The 20,814-nt window shown below is 31.7% G+C and overlaps 1 protein-coding gene across 1 annotated transcript in view; it reads left to right on the forward strand.

Moving 5' to 3' along the window:
• Positions 1–20,814, forward strand: part of LOC129218033 (gamma-aminobutyric acid receptor subunit beta-like) — a 539,475-nt gene that overhangs the window by 127,380 nt on the left and 391,281 nt on the right. The window contains exon 2 of the mRNA XM_054852214.1: positions 1,792–1,874. Within this exon, the coding sequence (XP_054708189.1) occupies positions 1,792–1,874 (83 nt within the window). The remainder of the gene's footprint in view (positions 1–1,791; positions 1,875–20,814) is intronic.

Raw genomic sequence — 20,814 nt, forward strand, 5'->3', positions numbered from 1 at the left:
GCACTTAATTCCAAGTACTAAACCATATGGCTTTTTTTAAATAATTTTTTTTAGTATATGGTGTGCACAAAATCTTTTGAAGTACGACATTACATTCAAGTACTTTACACTCCAATATTAATTATTGTTAGCGTTAATGTTTTTTGTGTTATCAATCGGTAGTTATTATCATAACAAATATAAAAGTTTTCGACACTACAATCAGCTGAATTTATGTAATTTAACGTTGTCTTTGACATTTGAATAAACTGAAAGTTGTGTTTTATATCGCCTAGAAATAAAATTCAGCATAATTAATGCCAGAGATTTACGGTAGATTGTTCTCAAACAGACTTAGACGGGGCGTTTTTGAATACATTTGTGCATTTTCGAAGTCTTTCTCTCCCTTAATACGATAATATAACTTTAAATGAGTCTTTTGAAAGCGTTTTTGCACTATGTTCTATAAGAAACATCGCTGCTATTTTATTTTTAAGTGTGGCAACAGAAAAAAAGAGAACTTTTTTTTTTCACAAATAACATTAAGAAATAACGGAGCACAGCAAAGCAAATCTTGTATGCAGACAAACATAACATCTACACTTTTAATTTTGTATCATCACCATTTATACAACTGTTTTTTTTTTTCTGTTTTATAACAAAAGAGTAACTATTTAACAGATTCAACGTGCCCCGTATCCCGCTGAAAAAGAAACCACTGCAAACTATACTAGAAGTTTAATCCTAATACTAGGTTGTCCCAAACTTCTTAAACGCTTGCTAAAAATTGACCTTTTAGCATTTAGGGGGGAGGGGGATGTTTGGCCAGTAAAATTTCAAATTTTCCGCAAATGTTTAGAACTTTTGGGTCAACCCTAGTAAAATTTATTTCAGAGTACACAAATATAATGCAAAAATAGTCATTGTTACAAACAATAAAGTAAGAAAATTATATGTACTACAAAAGAAATATCGTTATGGAAAAATGCGTGAGTCCAGTGCTGTATTAGTTTGAACCGGGAGAGGGTACTATCATTGAGGAAAAAAAAAGTTTAAGCTATTGGCCAAACTAGATTTTGATCAAGTGGTCAAAACTGGTTCTGAGATTTGAGATTTATAATAAATATTTTGCACTCAATACTTAAACTTTGACAAAACCAAATGACAAAACAATTTCTTATTCACAATTATAAATTTCTAGTTTCATTGATTTAAATTTCCAGAATACATCAGTAATGTCTGATTTTGCTCAGTATTTCCTTTCATACTCAAATGCTGAGATGCATTTTGTAGGAGGAGATGATCCTGAATTGTTTGAGGGGGCAGTAAAAATGCTTAACTTTACCTTCAGCAACATGATGAGAGATTTACATTAATGTTATATGTATCCATAAACTAAATTTTTACATTATTTTTATTAACCACTATTCAATTAGCCCTGTACTGTATTTCCATAGACTAAGATACTAGAAAAAAATAGCAAGAACTTTTAGTTTAAAAGCGTAAACATTTGACAAGAGTTTTGTTCATTTTTTTTTCTAAAATGTATGATTACAAAACAGAATTGTTATAGAAAAGCTTCAAGATTTAAATATTTTTCGATAAAATCTTGTCGAATAGGAGCATTTTTTTTGCAGAAAGTTATAAAGATAGCTTAAAGCCTTAACAATAAAATTATTAAACACATTTTCATGGGAGCATGTAAACACAGTAAGAAAAAAACTGCTGTATATTAAAGTCTACGGAACAGTAACAGGGTTAATATCATAAGTAAATACTTGTATTATATCTGAATGTAACTCTCATTTTCAGGGATGACAGAGTCAATATTACCAAAATTCTCAATGCATTCTTTGACCAGGGCTATGACAAGCGGGTCAGGCCGAACTACGGCGGTAAGTGACTTAATTACATAAACTTTAACTACACCAAATGTCTTTAAATGATAAGTGTATAAATATGTAGCATAAATTACGTAGCTGCGTAAAAATATGTAGTTTTTATGATGTTTTAGTTTTTATGATGTTTTAGCATTTTTGCTAGATTTTAAGCTATATAACCATAGTTAACAAATGTGATACAATATGATGTATTGCTAATGCATTTAACATATTTGTAACATTTTTCTATACACAGATATGTGATTTTCAGACTGTGTTTTGAAAAATAAAGTTGTGTATTTCTATAATCCATTTATTCTCTAGTTCTTTAAGAAACATTTTTCTTGGGCTTATATAAAACTAAAGGTAACTGTTTTTTGACATTTATAATGTTTGTATTCCGTGCATAAAATTTATGGCGGATCTCAAAAAGGAGATGTTCTGTACTCCTGCGGAAAGTTCTGTTTGTGAAAAATTGTGAAAGGTAGGATCTTTTTGTTTGTTTTGGCACAATCCCAACATAAAATTTTATGTGAGAAAGTCTTATGGTAAGTATTCAGTAGCTGGAAAGATTCGGAAGTATGAGCAATGAATAAAATGCATTTGAAGGCTCATCTTTTACAAAAGAATGTAAGTTTGGAACACATTTATTTAAATGAGTACTTGAAAGATTAAATTTTAACATTTGTTGAAAAATATGTTCATGAGAAAAGTAATTAATACCAATGTACTTCTTGAATATTCTTTCATTTTTAAGTAAAAGTATTTTTTCTTTCAGCAAGAAGCGGTTGTTTGTATCATCGACTTTGAATTTTTGAAAGTTATTTTTAACCACTGAATTTACTACATTTTGCTTTGTTGTTTTTTTCTAGGAAAACTTATTTTCATGCTTATTTTATCTTAATTTATTATAATTTTTAAGTAATGTCTTTGCATCATATTAAAAGTCTGATAACATCGTAGATTTAAGAATTTCTATGAGAGCTATTAGCTATTATAATATACAATGCAATGTATATATATATATATATATACATTGAGTTTAATGTTTTCGAGTTTAATGTAAAGCACATTGAAAAACATTCGCTCTAAATATTCCTTAAAATTTTTTTAATGTTGGTGAAGAACTAATTATTAAACATTACTAGAGGTGTATCATTTTGTTGCGTGTAAGTCATCATCATCATAATTGGCTCAAAAGCCCGTCGTTGGCCTTGGCCTTTTTTAGGAGATCCCGCCAGGCTGTCCTCATCTTTGTCGTTTACCTCCAGTTTTGGATTTAAATGATATCAAAATCAGTATCCACACAGCGTATATGTGCTTCACTGAATTATTTAACGTATTTTTCCTGCTGGGTAAAGTACCATCACATAAAACTTTTTTTATACAGGTTTGTATTTTTTTCAGAATAAAAAAAAGGGACTGAATAGCAACATAGTAATATTTTACGTATAAACTGAATGCAGAGCTTCTACATAAATATAAAATATGTATTGTTAAATAGCAAAATTTAATTAATTGATACCAATAAAATTTTTTACTTGTCGAAAATGCTTGGTATGGTAACATTTCAGAAAATGAAACATTTAAATGAAATCAAAAGTAAGACGCATATTATTTCAGGATAACTGATACAAATAACATAAAATAATGTCTTAGAATGACCATTTAGTTGGAAAATTACATCGGTATACTTCTATGTCATAAAAAAGGATTTTTGATTCTTAAAGGTGTAGAATTTAAGATATTGAATTTTAAAGGATATGAGATAGCTCATTGATGGATGGTCAAATATTGGAAGATGCAATGTGGTGTGGAAAAATAGTGCTACTACTCGTATTACATAAAATTACTTGCACAATTTTCAAAAGTGTTGAAAATTTGACGATATTGTTTCTTATTCCCGAGATAAAGAGTCAAAGGCAATTGTAATGACACATTAGAATAGCACAATAATGCAAAATACAGTGAAGCACCGTTTATACGTTTCTCTTTTATACGTTTTTATCGATTATACGTTTTTAAAATTGGTCCCTGCAAAGTCTAACACACATTAACTTATACCTATTATACGTTTTTTCGTTTGTACGCTTTTTTCATATAGTCCCTTAAAAAACGTATAAACGGTGCTTCACTGTAATTGATAATATTTAGAGGCGTGTGTTGAAAAGGTGCCGACAAAATTATCTGGCCAAGTGTCGGAGCGTTTCATAATAACATCAGAAAAGAAAAATTGACAAACATTTGTCTTTCTCTTTTTTTCTTAATGTGTAGTTAAGATTACAACTCTCGATGTTTTATAAGTGAGATAACGTAAGAGTTATGATTCCAAATTTAAATTTCCGAAAAGGAGGAAACAAAAAGAACTTTTAATTAGAAAACTAAGGCTACAGAAAAATGTAATCCAAACAAAAAATATAACAAAAAATGAGTTTCGGACACTTAACTACACCGTTTTTTTTTTTTTTTTTTTTTTTTCTGAAACCGATAATATTCGGAATAATGTTAAGATACGAAAGCATTAACAAGAAAAAAAAGAGAAAATCCCTTTTATTTTTAAGGAGGCAAACTAGTTAACTGTTAAAAATAGACGCCAGCGCATCCAGCTTTTACCTTGGGGGCGGGGGGGGTGGGGGAGTCTCAACATTACTAATATGTATGAAAAATATCATACAAGGATTGACTAAAACCAATAGTTGTGGGATGTGACTCCCAATTTCTACCCATCACTGCGCCATTGAAAAGGGAAGATAATCATTCAAATAATTATAATAATTCAAAATATCGGAGATGTTGATTGAACAGAAAGCGCTTTAGAAGCACGCTTTCGTAGTGATTTTCAAATTTGACAGCTGATAATATTTCTAGCGCTTTTTTTTTTTTTTTTTTTTTTTTTTTTTGTTCCTGGCTAAATATTTTACACAATTTTTATCGGTTAATCACCTCAGAAAACTGAAAAGCATAAAATAAAACATTGCCAATTCCATCCAAAAATGTTTCTTAATATAAATGATCAATTAGATAGTTAGATGAATTTAATACAAGAACAAAACGATTTTTAAGGGGTCAAAGGACCCTTAACCTTCAAAATTTTCAATTTTCTGGAAAAAATTTAAGTTATGCCTAATTTAATTCTGAACAATTTGATACCTTATTTATTACCATACGCAAAATACTTTTCAAGTTGTCGTGAAAATGCGTAAACTTTCCCCCATAGATATTAATATTTACAGCAGTTGTTTAAGCCTCTTTTTCTCAAGTGCCGGTTTCTCGTTTTGCGCGCATGATATCTTAGAAAATTTCTTATCTATTTCCGTTAAACTTTGATGCATGTTTGTCTGGTTTATTTTTATGATCTGAACCTAAATTTTAACTAAAAATAAAAGTTAATATTTTTAAAAAAAAATCATTTTCCCCCAAAATTTTGGAAAATTTTGATATTAACTTATAAATTTTAAAAAAAAAACTAAATAATTTTAAAAAAAAAGTAAATGAATTTAGGTTCAGATCATAAACATAAACCAGACAAGCATGCACAAGAAGTTTTACTGAAATATATAAGAAACTTTTTGAGATATCATGCGCGCAAAACGAGAAACCTGAGAGAACGCAACCTGAGAAAAAGAGGCTTAAACAGCTACTGTTAACATAAATCTCTATGGGGAAAGTTTACGCATTTTCACGATAACTTGAAAAGTTTTTTGCGTATTCTAATAAATAAGGTATCAAATTGTTCAGAATTAAATTAGGCATAACATATATTTTTCCCAGAAAATCACATTTTCCCAGAACATTTTGAAGGTTAAGGGTCCTTAGACCCCTTAAGCGATTAGCCATATTTAGAGGACAATTTTTTCCTTAAAAATCCCCTCTCACTTATGCTTGTTAACTCATTTCTTATTGCTCTTTCCTATTGCTCAGCCTTCATCATTGCTCTAGATTTTTGGCAACACTATTCATTATAACTGCGGCATTACGTAAACATTGTACCATTTTGCGACATTACTTCCTATTTTTTCATAAAAATAGATAAGTTATTAAGAACCCGAGTCAAATGATGCAACTAATACCTATCTATAAAATTTTGCTGACTATATAACTCCTATAATTTAATATACTACTGACGCTTACGTATTTAGTCTAATAGTCAGTTAGTAGACAAATAGTGAAAATAAGGAGATTTTTGCATAACCAAAGAGGCCAGATATCGACGGATCATGGTAATCGAATGATTTTCAGTAGAATAAATCATAGGGATTGTAAACCTCTAAGTGGTTTCATGAAAATATTTCAATTATCTCCATTACTAGTAGATAATAGTAGTAGATAATAGTATAATGCAGCAGGAGCCAGAATAAAAGGTGAATTTCAAGGCAGATTTGAAACAAACTTTTGGACTTTCCAAAAGCGTAGCAATTGCCCCTCGTTTTAAGGAAATTATGTATGCTATGAAACTGAGCGTTTCCGAATAAAAAAGCATTTAGTCTTATAAAATAACGTTTAAATTGCAGACACGTGTTCCAAGATTATAAGAAAATCCCATTTTTAAAAGAAAAAAAAAACTTATGAAGAAAAAATAGTCAATAAATTTATTTATGCAAATTCAATATTCCGTCTTTCATCTTATTGCGCAAAATCAAATGCTTATAAAATTTCATTTCTTGGTCACACGTGTTGTAAGTTTTCCACAAAACGAAGTAAATGAAAGCAGTTAATTTTAAGAAATCATGTTTTACATCTAAAGAAAATCAAAGAAGCTGATTCTTAGCTTCAAATGTAGTTCATTTACACAGGTTTCTTCTGATGAATACCCTTTCTTTGCGTAGTAATACATTAGGTTTTAATTTAAAGTATTAGAGTGACGTATTTGATCTTATTCTGCGCGAAGTTTGGCTTTCGTTATCCTTCAATCTAGAGACTAAAATTCGTTTTTAAGCCGGTAGGAAAATTGCAAATACAGCTAATTATTAAGATTTAATTATTTATAGAGTATCAATTGTGTGCGAATAGCACTTGACAACTAAACAGTACGCGGAATACAGGAAAAGGAACATTAACTGTTTTTAGAAGTTGTTCAAACCAACAACTAGTGCATTTTAGAGACACATAGGTGGATTCATTGTAACTAATTATTCTAAACCTTGACCACGGAGAGAAGGGTGACCTTCAAGCTCAAACATTATTCGTATCCTTTGAATTAGGTTATTTGTTATTATTTTGCAATAGTACACTGGAAAAACGATTCAGAAACGTTCCTGAAAAATAATGTGCAGCTGATGTGCACAATTTCTTCCAGTAACATATCTTGGAAAAACCAGTAACGCTTTCCGCTAAAGGTCCCTAACCTTTCTGAAATTAACCTTGAAACTTTATGAAGACGTGCGAAATCTGCCCTGTCAAAGCCAGTCATGCCTCTAGAACCTTCTAGAAAAGTTAAGTAGGTTCAGTATAATTGATTAGAACCTTCCTACTTTACCAAGAAGGCTCCATAAATATCAGAGCGACCATGGCTAAAGCTATGCAAGAAGGAACCAAGCATATCTCTTGCCTGCAATTCCCGCCTTGCAAAGCTGTAGCTATCCATTGACATTTTCGCTCTCATTGGGAGCTTAGTCAGTATGGACAGGCCGTAAGCAACTTTAGGCCGAAACACTTAATAAACACGCTCATTGAATCTTTAAACTGGTTGCTAAAAATATTTTCCATAACAGTGACAAGTCTGCACGCGTGCAACTTGTAGCGATTCAGGAAACTTTTTTGTGATGATACTTGGTTTTACGGGGAACTAGGTAAAAACGTGTGAAATCTCGAGACGTTCCACGGAAATAGCCAATAACGTTTCGAAATGTTTTTACAGTGTAGGATCAGCGCGAACGCGCTACTTAATACCCGGCCTTTCTGGCTGATTCTACCTATTACAAATGATACAGGTGATGTTTACTCTTCAAGGTTATCCGCAATCTCTCCGTGAACAAGCTTTACTAACACCCCATAGTTATTTTAAAACAAAGATTATATTTTAATTTGTATAGGTGCGGTAAAATTTAAAGTTTTATGTACGTGTATAAATTTATTAGTAAAAATATATGCTAAGAAGAACTTTACTTTAAGAAATATTCATTTCATTTCTCTCACTGTTGATCAGAGTTAAGTAGAAACTGTGGTGGATCTTCACCACTTCTTCTTTTTCACATTTTCCATAAATCAACTTATGGAGAGGGAGCGAATTGAAGAGACAATGTTCACAACACAAAACTAATTTATTTTTCTACTCACTGACACAATATACATGATGGGCAGCCAATTTGCCCTTTTTCCCGAATAGCAGTCAAGAGAAATGCCATAAAGTTAACCCGCTATTCGGTCAGGAGGCTTTTTCCAGACATGCCTTCGCAACTGTCTATAGCCATATGAAATTCAGGTGCTCTCATGCATCTGCGCAGTAGGCAATCGCGGAAAGCCCCATTACGCAATTATGGAGATCCCAGTTATTAATGTTGGGATCCCTGTCAAGTGTTACGCAATGTAACCTCTTGGAGCACATAATTTCCTACAGAAAATGAGAGACAGGAGCCGGTTTCATCTACCTCAAGAAAGTTGCTAACACAGCTACCGCTAGTTAATAATTAAAAACAAAATCTATTCTAGATAACAATAACACAGCTTATATAAAATGTAATTATATTTTTCTAGAAATGACACTATATGTCAGGATAATTTGCAAACAAGCAAGTTGGAAAGTGATGCCTTCATAAATCAATTACCCAATCATATCAGCTGGAATTAATTAAGCTACACGAATTACTCTCCTTCTCTCGTAATTCTTCTGGAAACAACTTATCAGTGGAATATATTATGGTTAGTCAGACTTTCGGTTAACGTTTAGTCCTCTCTTTTGGCAGGTGATATAAATTCTATCAGTTCACCGATTTCCCTTAATCAATTATTTCAATTTTCGAAGAATCCCTCTTGCATTCTTAAAACTTTCAACTATCATTACATAGCTTAATTAAGTGTAGTTTTGTATTTGTCCAAATATGCTGTTACGGACTTTCAAGAAACTGAAATTTAACGAACCATGGATGTGATATTTTTATCCTCGCGACCATATTTTTAAGTATTTTGCTAAATGTTAAGGGCTAAAGTCCAGTCAAAAACTAAACGCGCTTGTTTTCTAGTCTCGTATCGTCCACTCTTAATCATACTTGTATCTCTGAACTGGCTCAGGCTGGAAATTATTTTACATTTACTTTTCGAATATTTAAAATCGATTTTAAAATCTATGCATAAAGGAAATGTTTTATTTATTCTCGCAAATTGTTAGGCGTTACATTTCAGTTCATTCAACTGCTAATGCATTAAGTTGATTCTCGCAAATGTTAGGCGTTACTTTAGGTTAATTTCAGCCGTTAATGTATTAAGTTTTTCCTCACAAGTCGTTAAGTCACTTAGTTTTAACTGTTAATGCATTAAATTTACTCTTGAAAATCGTTAGGCAATATGTTTCAGTAAACTTTAAGTAATAATGTACTCTTAATTTGAAATATTTTTATTCAATCTATTTTTTTCTGACATTTTAGCAAACTAACGAAACAAACACAGACTGTGAAACAGAATTGCAAATATTATTTCTCCTAAAAATAAAATGTAGAATCTTAATTGGTGTAAATTAAAAAAAAAAGATAAATGAATTAAAATTATTGACGAAAAAAGGAAGTATTTTTTTTTTTTTTAGTGAGAAAAGTTTCTTGTTAGTTATTAAAGTACTTTTAAAAGTACTCTTGGATAAGTAATTTACTCTTGGAAACTGTTGGGCAATACGTTTTAGCAAACTTCAAGTGTAAATGCACTCTTAGTTTGAAATCGTTTAAACTCAATTCATTTTTTTTCTGACACTTTAAAAAACTAAAGAAAGAAACGCCGACTGAGAAGCCGAATTTCTTATATTTTTTCTCCTTACATAAAATGTAGAATCTGAATTAGTGTAAATTTAAAAAAAAAAACAGTTAAAGAATTAAAATTATAGACGAAAAATGTAGCATTTTTTTAGTGAGAAAGTTCTTTTATTTAGTAAAGTACTTTTAAATGTCCATCTAGCTTGGGTGCGCTCTTTGAGGCCACAGTACGAACTGCGGCCAGCTTTATACTCGAACTAAAAATACAGGGAATATAGATTACACTGCCATTTTATGAATTGTGTAACATATTTTTTAAAAAAGGAATGATCTGAAGTCATGTTATATTTGAAATAGACATAAGTTTATAAGAACTTATATACGCACATCTAAAATTTGAGCTAAAAATATTCAATACTTTGTATGATATGTTTAAAATTAATTTTACTGCAGTGTAATTTTAGAAAACTAATAATGGAAATGGATATCTACATAGATAAAGATGCGAAACGTTGAACAAAATAATGTAATCGACTAATAAATACAGTATTTACAAAGAGTTATTTCTATGAATTTTTAAGTGTATCATCAACTAGAGATATTTAGTCTTAATTTAAAATTGATTTTTAAACGCAATTGTAATTCCATTTTTTTTTAATTTTAAATTGAAACCACATTAGTCAATCAACAGTTTACAGTTCCCCGGCGGTTTTTTTTTTTCGAATCTCATATTTTTTTCTACCCAACACGCACACATTGATTACCTGGAAGGAACTGAAAATGATAACTTATTCCATAAAAAAATCATTTAATGACCAAAAGTTTAACATTTTAAACCTTTTTAAGAAAATTCTATGAAAAAACATTGTTAACAGTTAAGCACAAAAATATAACATCATATTTCAAAATAAAATTAGAAAAAAAAACATGCACGATCTTTCTCAAAGCAAAGACACATATTCTTTCTTTTAAATAGAAGGCAGCCAACAATAATATCAGACGAAGAAATACTTCCTTAAGCTTTCAGAGATGCAAACGAAAAGAACGTTTTTTGATCGGATGCTTCATGTAGGAGTTTTCTGAACCACTATTATCACAGGTGTTAATTATTTTTGCAGATAAACATTATACGGAATATTTTTACCATTATTTTCACCGAAACGATATCTGCAAAAGCTGAATCTGATGGCAGTTTTGTGTCCCAGTATTTCATCGAAGACGCTTGGATTTGAACAGCCCAAGTCAGAACAGGAAATGTCATTATCGCATTTTCTACTGCTCTCTCGATTCACCAACTTTTGTTTTTTCTTTGGAGACTATTTTGAAGTATAGCAACCTTGAGGCGTTATTGATGACAATTGTTTTGGCCAGATAAGTTTTCCAGCTAGAAGTCGTATGATGCAAATTGACCCGATATTATCAAACATTATAGGGATTTCATTTTCAAGCAAAAGAACATTGAATCATCGAACATTAAAAATAAAAGTAAAACATATCTTACATCTTATTTGAACTAGCAAACCAACAGGAATAAGACTAGTGGTTTTTCTACTTGCCTTGAGGAAGGAAATTTTGAAGGCAATAAAATTTACCTTCAAGTCTTGATAAACATTCGCAAAGATTCAATCACAATAATTTTCAATGCTGTTATTTCATTCCTAGCGGGCTACTCATCAATCTCGAGAATGAAGTAAAATGCGTCAATGCCATTGATTGTGAAATATGTAACGACATAAAACATAAGAAGATATAAACTCATTTTTCAAAAGTTGCAGAGTCTTCCCAGGGGCAAAGTGCGAAAAGTTTATGTTATAAACTTATTGACTCCCTCTAAGAAAGCGCAGCGAGTGAATGCGTAAGTTGAAATGACTTTATACTAATCACTGGTATAAATAATGTGTCAACTATTTATAAAACTAAACTTATATTTAAAATAAAAGTTAGTTATTAGTCGTTAGAGATATTCTTTGTTTTAAAATCTCTATTATTTTTTTTTGAGCAATCACATTTCTTATTGTTCTCATTTGACTGTTTTGGGCGTTCCTATGATTTTATTTTCCCACCGCCTCCCTCTGCAGCACCACCGTCGACCGGCCTCGCAATGCTGCTTCTGTAACGAAAACCGTCTCCAGGTTGCATCCGTATCCTACACATACACGCGCACACACACATACACACACGCACATACACACACACATACCTACACACACAAACATAACTACATACATACCTACACACAAACATACCTATACACATACCTACATACACACCTACACACACATACACACATACCCACACACTCATGCCTGCACACAGACACAAACACAAATGCATACACACACACATACTCACACACTCATGCCTGCACACAGACACAAACACAAACGCCTACATACACACAAACACACACTCGTGATTGCGAAAAACATAATTTGAATTCCAGACGTCAAAATTCAAATTAAATTTTAATTTTTTTTTTTCATTTTTGTGCAAATAAATAACTTGAACAAAATTGTATTGTATTTTCAATCAAATAATTAATATTATCTGATTTATAAAGAACAGCTTTAGTTATTTCCTATGCTTGAAATTTAGTCTGTTTTCCTCTTCTTGATCAGTTTTGACATGAAATGTTTGCTTTTATGTACGTGCAACGGGCCCCTGCGTTTTTCGTTCGCATCATATGTTATGCTGATCTACTGATTTTAAATACTTTCAAATATTTTACTCGTGCTACTTTCAGCCTCCAAATCCTATTTATGCAACTAAAAATTAATAATAATATATTATGCAACTAATAACTTATGACAAAAAATAGTTGCATCTAATTCAAAATTCAATTTTGTTTTTGTTTCACTGGTTATATGGTCTCGCATCAAAATTTCATCTAAAAATTTTAAAGTAAACTTTAAGCCATGTCGATTAATTCCTCTTAATTTCAAAGTACGCATAATACTCGAGTAATGAACAGTATTTCGTATTTTTTTCCAAGTACAACAAAAAAAAATTGTTTTTTTTTTCTTTTTTTTTTTTTTCATATTAGCTTCGCCTTTTATACACTAAAAAAACTCCGAAGCGTTACTGAGTATTTGCGTGTAACGTTTCGAAATTTCAATGGTTTTTATCCACTTCCTGGAAATATTTAGTATCACTGTCAATAAGTTTCCTGAATTGCTACTAGTTGTCTGAATGCAGATTTCTCTCTGTTGTAAAAAATATTTTTAGCTCCCAGTTTAAAGATTAACTGAGAGTTTTTATAAGGTGGTGTATCGGCTATAATTCGCTTACGGCTCGTCCATGCTGATTTAACACCCAAAGGGGCGAAAAAGTATGGCCTATGTAGCACTGCAAGAATTGCAATCAAAAGTTACACTTGCTTGCAATTCTCACTGTAAACACGATTCAGAAACGTTCCTGGAAAATAATAGGCAGCTGATGTGCCCAATTTCAACCAGTAACATTTCTTACAAAAACCAGGAACGTTTTCCGACACAGGTGAGTAACCTTCCTGAAATGCTGGGAAATATCCCCTTTTAAAGCCAGTCGTGAACCTTCTACAAAATTTAAATAGGTGTAATGTATTTGATTAGAACCTTTCTGGTTTACCAAGAAAGGTCCAGAAGCATTACCGCGACAATGGCTAAAGCTGCGTGAATAATTGCCTGCAATTCCTGCAGTTATCCAGTGACTTATTTGCTCCCATTGGGAGTTCAGTCAATCTGGACGGGCCGTGATCAAATTGAAGCCGATACACCTTATAAACATGCTCAGTCATTCTTTAAACTGGTAGCAAAAAATATCTTTCACACCAGTGAAATGTCTGCATTCGTGCATCCAGTAACGTTTCGGAATTTTTTTACAGTGCTGGCTCAGCGTTCGCAATGTTTGCAATACTGGTATTGGAATGTCTTGATAAATCTGGAAGGTGATAGATTGTTATAGTATACCTATCTAAGATCATTCTGAAGTTCCAGAGACACGACTGGCTTTAAACGGGAAGATATCTGAATTTTTCAGGAAGGTTACTGAATTTTAGCGTAAAATGTTCCTGGTTATTTCGAGATATGTTACTAGCAGAAATTGGGCATATCAGCTGCCTATTATTTTAGAGAAACGTTTCTGAATCGTTTTTGCAGTGTATATGCCATAAAGTGACATGGTCATTTAATAGTACTTGAAGCTACTTTAACACTCAACTTGGTGACTTCAAATCCGTTTCATTACCCTGCAAGAATATTTCTATCAATGCGTTTTATTTTGCCAGAACATTTTATTATCATCTCAGTTGAGTTACCATTCTTACACAGAATCATTACAACAACACTGTAAAAACGATTTAGAAACGTTCCTGGAAAATAATGGGCAGCTGATGTACCCAATTTCTTTCAGTAACATATCTTCGAAAAATCAGGAACGTTTTCCGCTAAAAGTCAGTAACCTTTCTGAAATTAATCTTAAAACTTTATGAAAAATTGCGAAATCTTCCCTGTTAATACCAGTCATGTCTCGGTAGAACCTCCCAAAAAATTAAGTAGGTTGAGTGCTATTGATTAGAACCTTCCTAATTCACAGGAAGGCTCCTTAAGAATCACAGCGACCACGGCCGAAGCTAAGCAAGAAGGAACCAAGCATACCTCTTGCCTGCAATTCCTGCCTTGCAAAGCTGTGGCCATCCATTGACATTTTTGCCCTCATTGAGAGCGTAGTCAATCTGGGCATGCCATAAGCAACCTTAGGCCCATACACTTAATAAACACACTCATTCAATCTTTAAACTGGTTGCTAAAAATATGTTCCACAACAGTGAAAAGCTTGCAAGCGTGCAACTTGTAGCGATTCAGAAAACTTTTTTGTGAAGATACTCGTTTTTTACGGGGAAATAGGTGAAAACGTGTGAAATCCCGATACGTTTCACGGAAATAACCAGTAACGTTTCGGATTTTTTTTACAGTTAAAAGTTTAGATCCAAATTAAAAATATGCAAGTTGTGGAAGACATCTTTAATTTCCACGCGAATTGTTACAAGCCCACGCTGGTCTAAAACGAAGTTCAGCTCTATCTAATTAGACGCGGAGAATAAACGCCGCGAGCAAAAGAAGATTATCTAAATAATATAAAGAACGAAAATTGCAGACTCCCATATAAATGAAATAGTTATTTCTCGTAATATGTCTTTGGGAATCCACGCTTTTCAATTAAATCCTGTTTTTCTACAAAAATAGGATTTTTCTCTAAATAATAGGTAATATAAGAACAGCTTTTGACCTTTTGGATGTGAATCGTTTCTTTTTCTGTTTGAGCTTTATTTTGCTGGATGTATATTTATTGCATAAAAAATATATACTTCTTTACAAGAGCTTTTGAGATATATTATTTTTATAAGTTTTATCATCACAGGCAGTTTTTAAATTAAAGATGTAACACTGGATTAAGTTGTGTATTTTTAATTACATATCGTGTATAAGACATTATAAGCTAACAGAACTATCTGAGAAGAATTAAAAAAAAAAAAAAAAACACTTTCAGATTTGCCGATAACACATGTATAAGCAAACATACCAACATTTTTATACATTTAATTTGTTAAAAAACTTATTTCACAACGTTTAATGAATATCTAAAACAAAGATTGAGTAATATACTTTTTTGTGAGAATGATTAGTTTCTGGATCTTTATGAGAATGTGTATGTAAGGAGAATGTGTCTCACAGTGTTTACTGAAATCGAAAAAAAAAATATATTATTCGGGCTGCATTGCCCCAAATATATACATAAAAATATAAAGCATTTATAAACACATTTGTTTCTTATTTCTGAAGCGGCTTCGTACCCTGTATTTGTATAAGTCGTACTTTTCACTTTCCTCTGTTTAAATAGGTATTAATTCAAAATAAGAGTTAAAACAGTGTCCGAAAAGGACATAGCCTTATTAAATGTTTCTATAGAATCATAAATTAAGCATTTTCGTAACACTTCTGTTAGGAAATGTGGGGCAATATCACACTTTTAATCTTTGAAGTCAAATTAAAATACATTTAAAGATGGTTTTTGAGTTAAAAAAATAATACTTTCTAATGCATTAAAAGGGTACTAGTTGTTTTGAAGTATTTATGCGCATATTTCATTAATGATTTTTTTTCTCAACCTTATGAAAATGACGACTTTACCTCATTAGTGGAGTTTATCAGATACCACATAACTTCAATGAATAGAAAAAGGGACGAGTATAAAAATTTAGTTATAAGATGGGGAGGGGGGTAGGAATGTTAAACTATACAAAACACAATGCAAAATAAGGATGTTTATACACTGTAAAAACGATTCAGAAACGTTTTTGGAAAATAATAGGCAGCTGATATGCCCAATTTCTTCTAGTAACATAGCTTGAAAAACCAGGAACGTTTCCCGCTAAAAGTCAGAAACCTTTCTGAAATTAACCTTGAAACTTTCTGAAGAAATGCAAAATCTCCCCTGTTAAAGCTAGTCATGTCTCTAGAACCTTCTCGAAGGATTAGGTTGGTTTAGTGTTATTGATTAGAATCTTCCTGATTTACCAAGAAGGATCCATAAAAATTAGAGCGACCACGGCCAAAGCTGAGCAAGAAGGAACCTACCATATATCTTACCTGCAATTCCTGCCTTGCAAAGAACTGTAGCTATTCATTGACTTTTTCGCTCTCATTAGGAGCTTAGTCAAATTGGACAGGCCGTAAGCAACCCTAGGCCGATACACTTAATAAACACGCTCATTCAATGTTTAAACTGGTTGTTAAAAATATTTTCCACAAGAATGAAAAGTCTGCACGCGTGCAATCTGTAGCGATTCAGGAAACTTTTTTCTGAAGATACTTGTTTTTAAGGGGAAATAGGTGAAAACGTGTAAAATCCCGAGACGTTCCACGGAAATAACCAGTAACGTTTCAGAATTTTTTTACAGTGTAACATAACCTACTAGCTCTGCTGGTATTATCTCTTTCCCCAAGACAGAAGGGAGGTTAAACTAACAATGGTAATGATTATCTCCAAATGTTTAATTTTTCGACTTGCATATCTTTGCTTCTAACAGACTCAATTGTAATAATGCTTTTAATGTAACATTTACGCAAACATTTTTTCCTACACTTATATATATCGCGATTAAAATAACCCATTATCATTTCTTTACACATCAATTTCTTAGCATAAAATGTTTATAGCTTGTATCAAAGTATCGCATTTGCTGAGATCATAGCCATCAGTGCTTAAGTCATAGCTCATTGAAAAAATATATTTCATTCACAGAAAAGAAATAAATTCTCCTTTAGGATTCTTTTTATAGCCTTTTTTCCACCCAGAAATAAAAGCGCCGATAGTAATTACTAAAGCAATCGTTATAAGCCTTCCTAAAGTTCTTCTATGTGTACTTTCAACAGCAGTTGATAAAATGAAACTGTTTATATTTTGTTAGATGAAAATGTCCGATAACATAAACCAGCTATTTTGGGAGCGTTATCGGCAAAGACTAGAATGAAAAGCACAATCAATGTCACTCCAGTTCGATGTGCATATTCTAAGCATTGGAGCCAAGAACGACAAAATTTGTTTTCAGAACTTCTTTCTTTTTCCGCGCTTGCTTTTATTGATTGTATTTGGACTGAGGACAGTTAATTAAAGGAGAAAAATTTAATTTCGGTTGAAAATGTATTTCAGATAAAAGTGACAGTTTTTATCGTCAAAATCAAAGCATAGTTCTACATAACTCAATTGAACGATTAAATGGTTTATTAAATTCTATTTTCGTACTCTTTTTTGGTTTCGCTGCTTATTCGGAGATACATTTTAACCAGTTTTGAAGAATAAAATGGCACGAGTTTTTAAAAATAAAAGTTGAGTTTTCGATAGCTTTCAAAAATCTAGAAAACCTTTAGTAAGCCTAATTTAACATAACATTTAATATACAATGACTCTATTTGCTCAATCAGTTTAATGTTATTTGTGTGTGTATTATAAATATAGCATTTTTATTTATCTTTATTTATCTATTTTTTTTTTTTTTCATTTTACTATGGACTATGTTCTGTCATTGATGAAATAATTTACAGTTACGGAGATGAAAAAAAAATTATACTGATTCGATTGCGATTAGAAGTATATGAAGTTTATGAAATAGACACGTGTTTTGCAGATACAGCGGAGAAAGAAACTGCAGCTAGAAAAAATGGAGCGCATGTTCTTGACAGTGCGTTTGAATTTATACTTATTAAATCCATATTTTTAGAATCTTTTTTGAATTTTTAGTTCAGAAAAACTGAAAGCAAAAACGGGAGTAATTTAAACAAGAAAAAAGGAAAAATGTACAATCACGACACCACGAAACTAGGTTTTATTTATAGTTTTAGCCCAGCAGAAAGTTTCATAACGAAAGAGAATAGCTTGAGGAATACAATCAGCGCTCAAAACTCCTATGTGATAAGATATTTGAGAAAATTTTGCTTAAAAAAAGCGTTAGCAAGTTGTAATAGTAACGGTATACGTTATTACAGGGTATTGAAACATATTTATTGCATTTTTAATTTCACTTAAAGTGTAACTTTACAAAAACAATTTACTTTATTTTTTTTCCCAAATTGGAATAGTGAGATTTAATTTTAAATGAAATTATGGTGTAGTTCTGAGCTGTGCAAATGTTTTTTGCTCAAATTGCGATATTTGAAAGTTAGATGTACTTTTTCTCGGAAAGTATGGCCTACATGTTCAAAAAACTAATATGGTGCATTCTGTATGTATTGTAGCATTCAATGAAAAGAGGTTTTAGCAAAATTATGTACATTTTTTTAGACTATCTTTTCATCCATTAAGTTCTGTAAGTTATTCGCGAAACAAAAATCTTTTAAAACTCATTAAATCCACATTTTAGAAAAATCACGTTTCAGTATAATATTAAATGTATGTTTGAGTCGCAAAACATTTTTTGAATGTTTTTAAAACAGATTTAAAAAAAAAAGTTTATTGAAAAAGGCGTATTTATCACTATTCATACAATTTCCGTACTCATTAGAATAGAAATATAATATAATAATGTATCTTATCAAACCAAGAAATGAACGATTTAAGTACACAATCATAAGTATATACTAATGCACGGTTAACTGGAGTTATCGCCATACATACTTTCGGAACATAAAGAACTCATATGACTTACGGTAGGGTAAGGTGGAGCAATGTGAAGTAGTTAAAATAACTTACCTTTTCGAAAAGGAACAAATTGGAAATTTGTTTTGAAAAGACAGTGCACAAAGAAAGGACTGTATTTTAAAAATGCATTGAAACATTATTATTTATTTCTTGCAGTAAATTTGTACCTTAAAGAAAAGCGGAAAGTTTTCTTTTTAAAACGTTATGGGGCAAAGTGAAATAGTAAAAGATATTTTTCTATTAAATATTTTCTATTTTAGTATTAAGAATAGTTTTGGTGAAACGAATGAAAAAACGAGCTGATGTGTGCATCACATGACTTCCTTTTACTCAAATTCAATGACATTTTCCATTATTGCCAATTTTAATGTGATTCAATAGTTTACTCTCTAAATATCATCACCAGTGGCCAAATTAAAACCAGATTTAAAAAAAAAAATGCCAAATATGTCGCCTAGTTGGCGACAAAACTTGGCGACCAAAATACTGGCGATATATCGCCAAGTGTCCGCCAAACTATAACACCACTTGAGTATCCATCGAAATTAACAATGATTTACCCCCAAAAACGGGCAAAAGATCCCTTTAGAAACACCCGAATGCAACCAAAAGGGAAGGTGCACAACTAGACTCCACTAGGAGTCTACGTACCAAATTTCACCTTTCTTGAGTTATGCCACATACATACACTGTAAAAACGATTCAGAAACGTTCATGGAATAGGTAGCTGATGTGCCCAATTTCAACCAGGAACGTTTTCCGATACAAGTGAGTAACCTTTCTGAAATGCTGGGAAATATCCCCTGTTAAAGCCAGTCGTGAACCTTCTACAAAAATTAAATAGGTTTACCAAGAAAGCTCCAGAAGCATTGCCGCGACCATGGCCAAAGCTGCGCGAATAACTGCAATTCCTGCCTCGCAAGGCTGCAGCTAGCCAGTGACTTATTTGCTCCCATTGGGAGTTCAGTCAATCTGGACGGGCCGTGATCAAATTGAAGCCGATACACCTTATAAACATGCTCAGTCATTCTTTAAACTGGTAGCTAAAAATATCTTTCACACCAGTGAAATGTCTGCATTCGTGCATCTTTTAGCAATTCAGGAAACATTTTGCGAAGATACTTGATTTTGCGGGGAAATAGGTGAAAACCTCTGAAATCCCGAAACGTTCCACGGAGATAACCAGTAACGTTTCGGAATTTTTTTACAGTGTACGTACATACGGACGTCACGAGAAAAGTCGTTGTAATTAACTCGGGGAGTGTCAAAATGGATATTTCGAGTGTTTCTTCGTTCTTAGGCATTTATCCGCATGTGTTCGGGGTGAAAAAAAAAACTCAACATTAATTTGGGGGTGAGCAAAATGGAAATTATAGCCGAATGTTGAGTGAAAATTTTTTCGCGAATACAATACTTCCTTTTTTGTAAAAGGAAGTAATAAAAGAATGACTCATTTCATGAGTGGATAATGAAAGAATGAACAAACGAAATTAATAAATCGAAATATAAATGCTTGGATAAAGCAGTGAAATAATAAGAAAATAAGTGATTAAAGGAAAAAAATAAAAGCTAATTATTAAGTAAAGGATTAAAAATGAATTAATAAATAAATGAATACGTAAGTGATGTAATAAATGATTGAATAAGAGAATAAAATGAACTATTAGTTTTTGCGTCATCCATTTTGTCCCGCACCGCACTTGGCAACATTTAAAGCAAAAGTAAAAGCTTAATATTAAGAAAATAAATACTTTACCGACTATAAGTAGGCCACAATAAAAACTTTAAATAGTAGTACCTAGAACTTTATCATATTTTAAATACAAAATTATTTTTTACTTAGAATAAAGCATTACAAAAAAACCTCTATAAATTTTAAAAATTAC

This window comes from Uloborus diversus, chromosome 3 (genome assembly GCF_026930045.1).
Source record: "Uloborus diversus isolate 005 chromosome 3, Udiv.v.3.1, whole genome shotgun sequence".
Classification (NCBI taxonomy): domain Eukaryota; kingdom Metazoa; phylum Arthropoda; class Arachnida; order Araneae; family Uloboridae; genus Uloborus; species Uloborus diversus.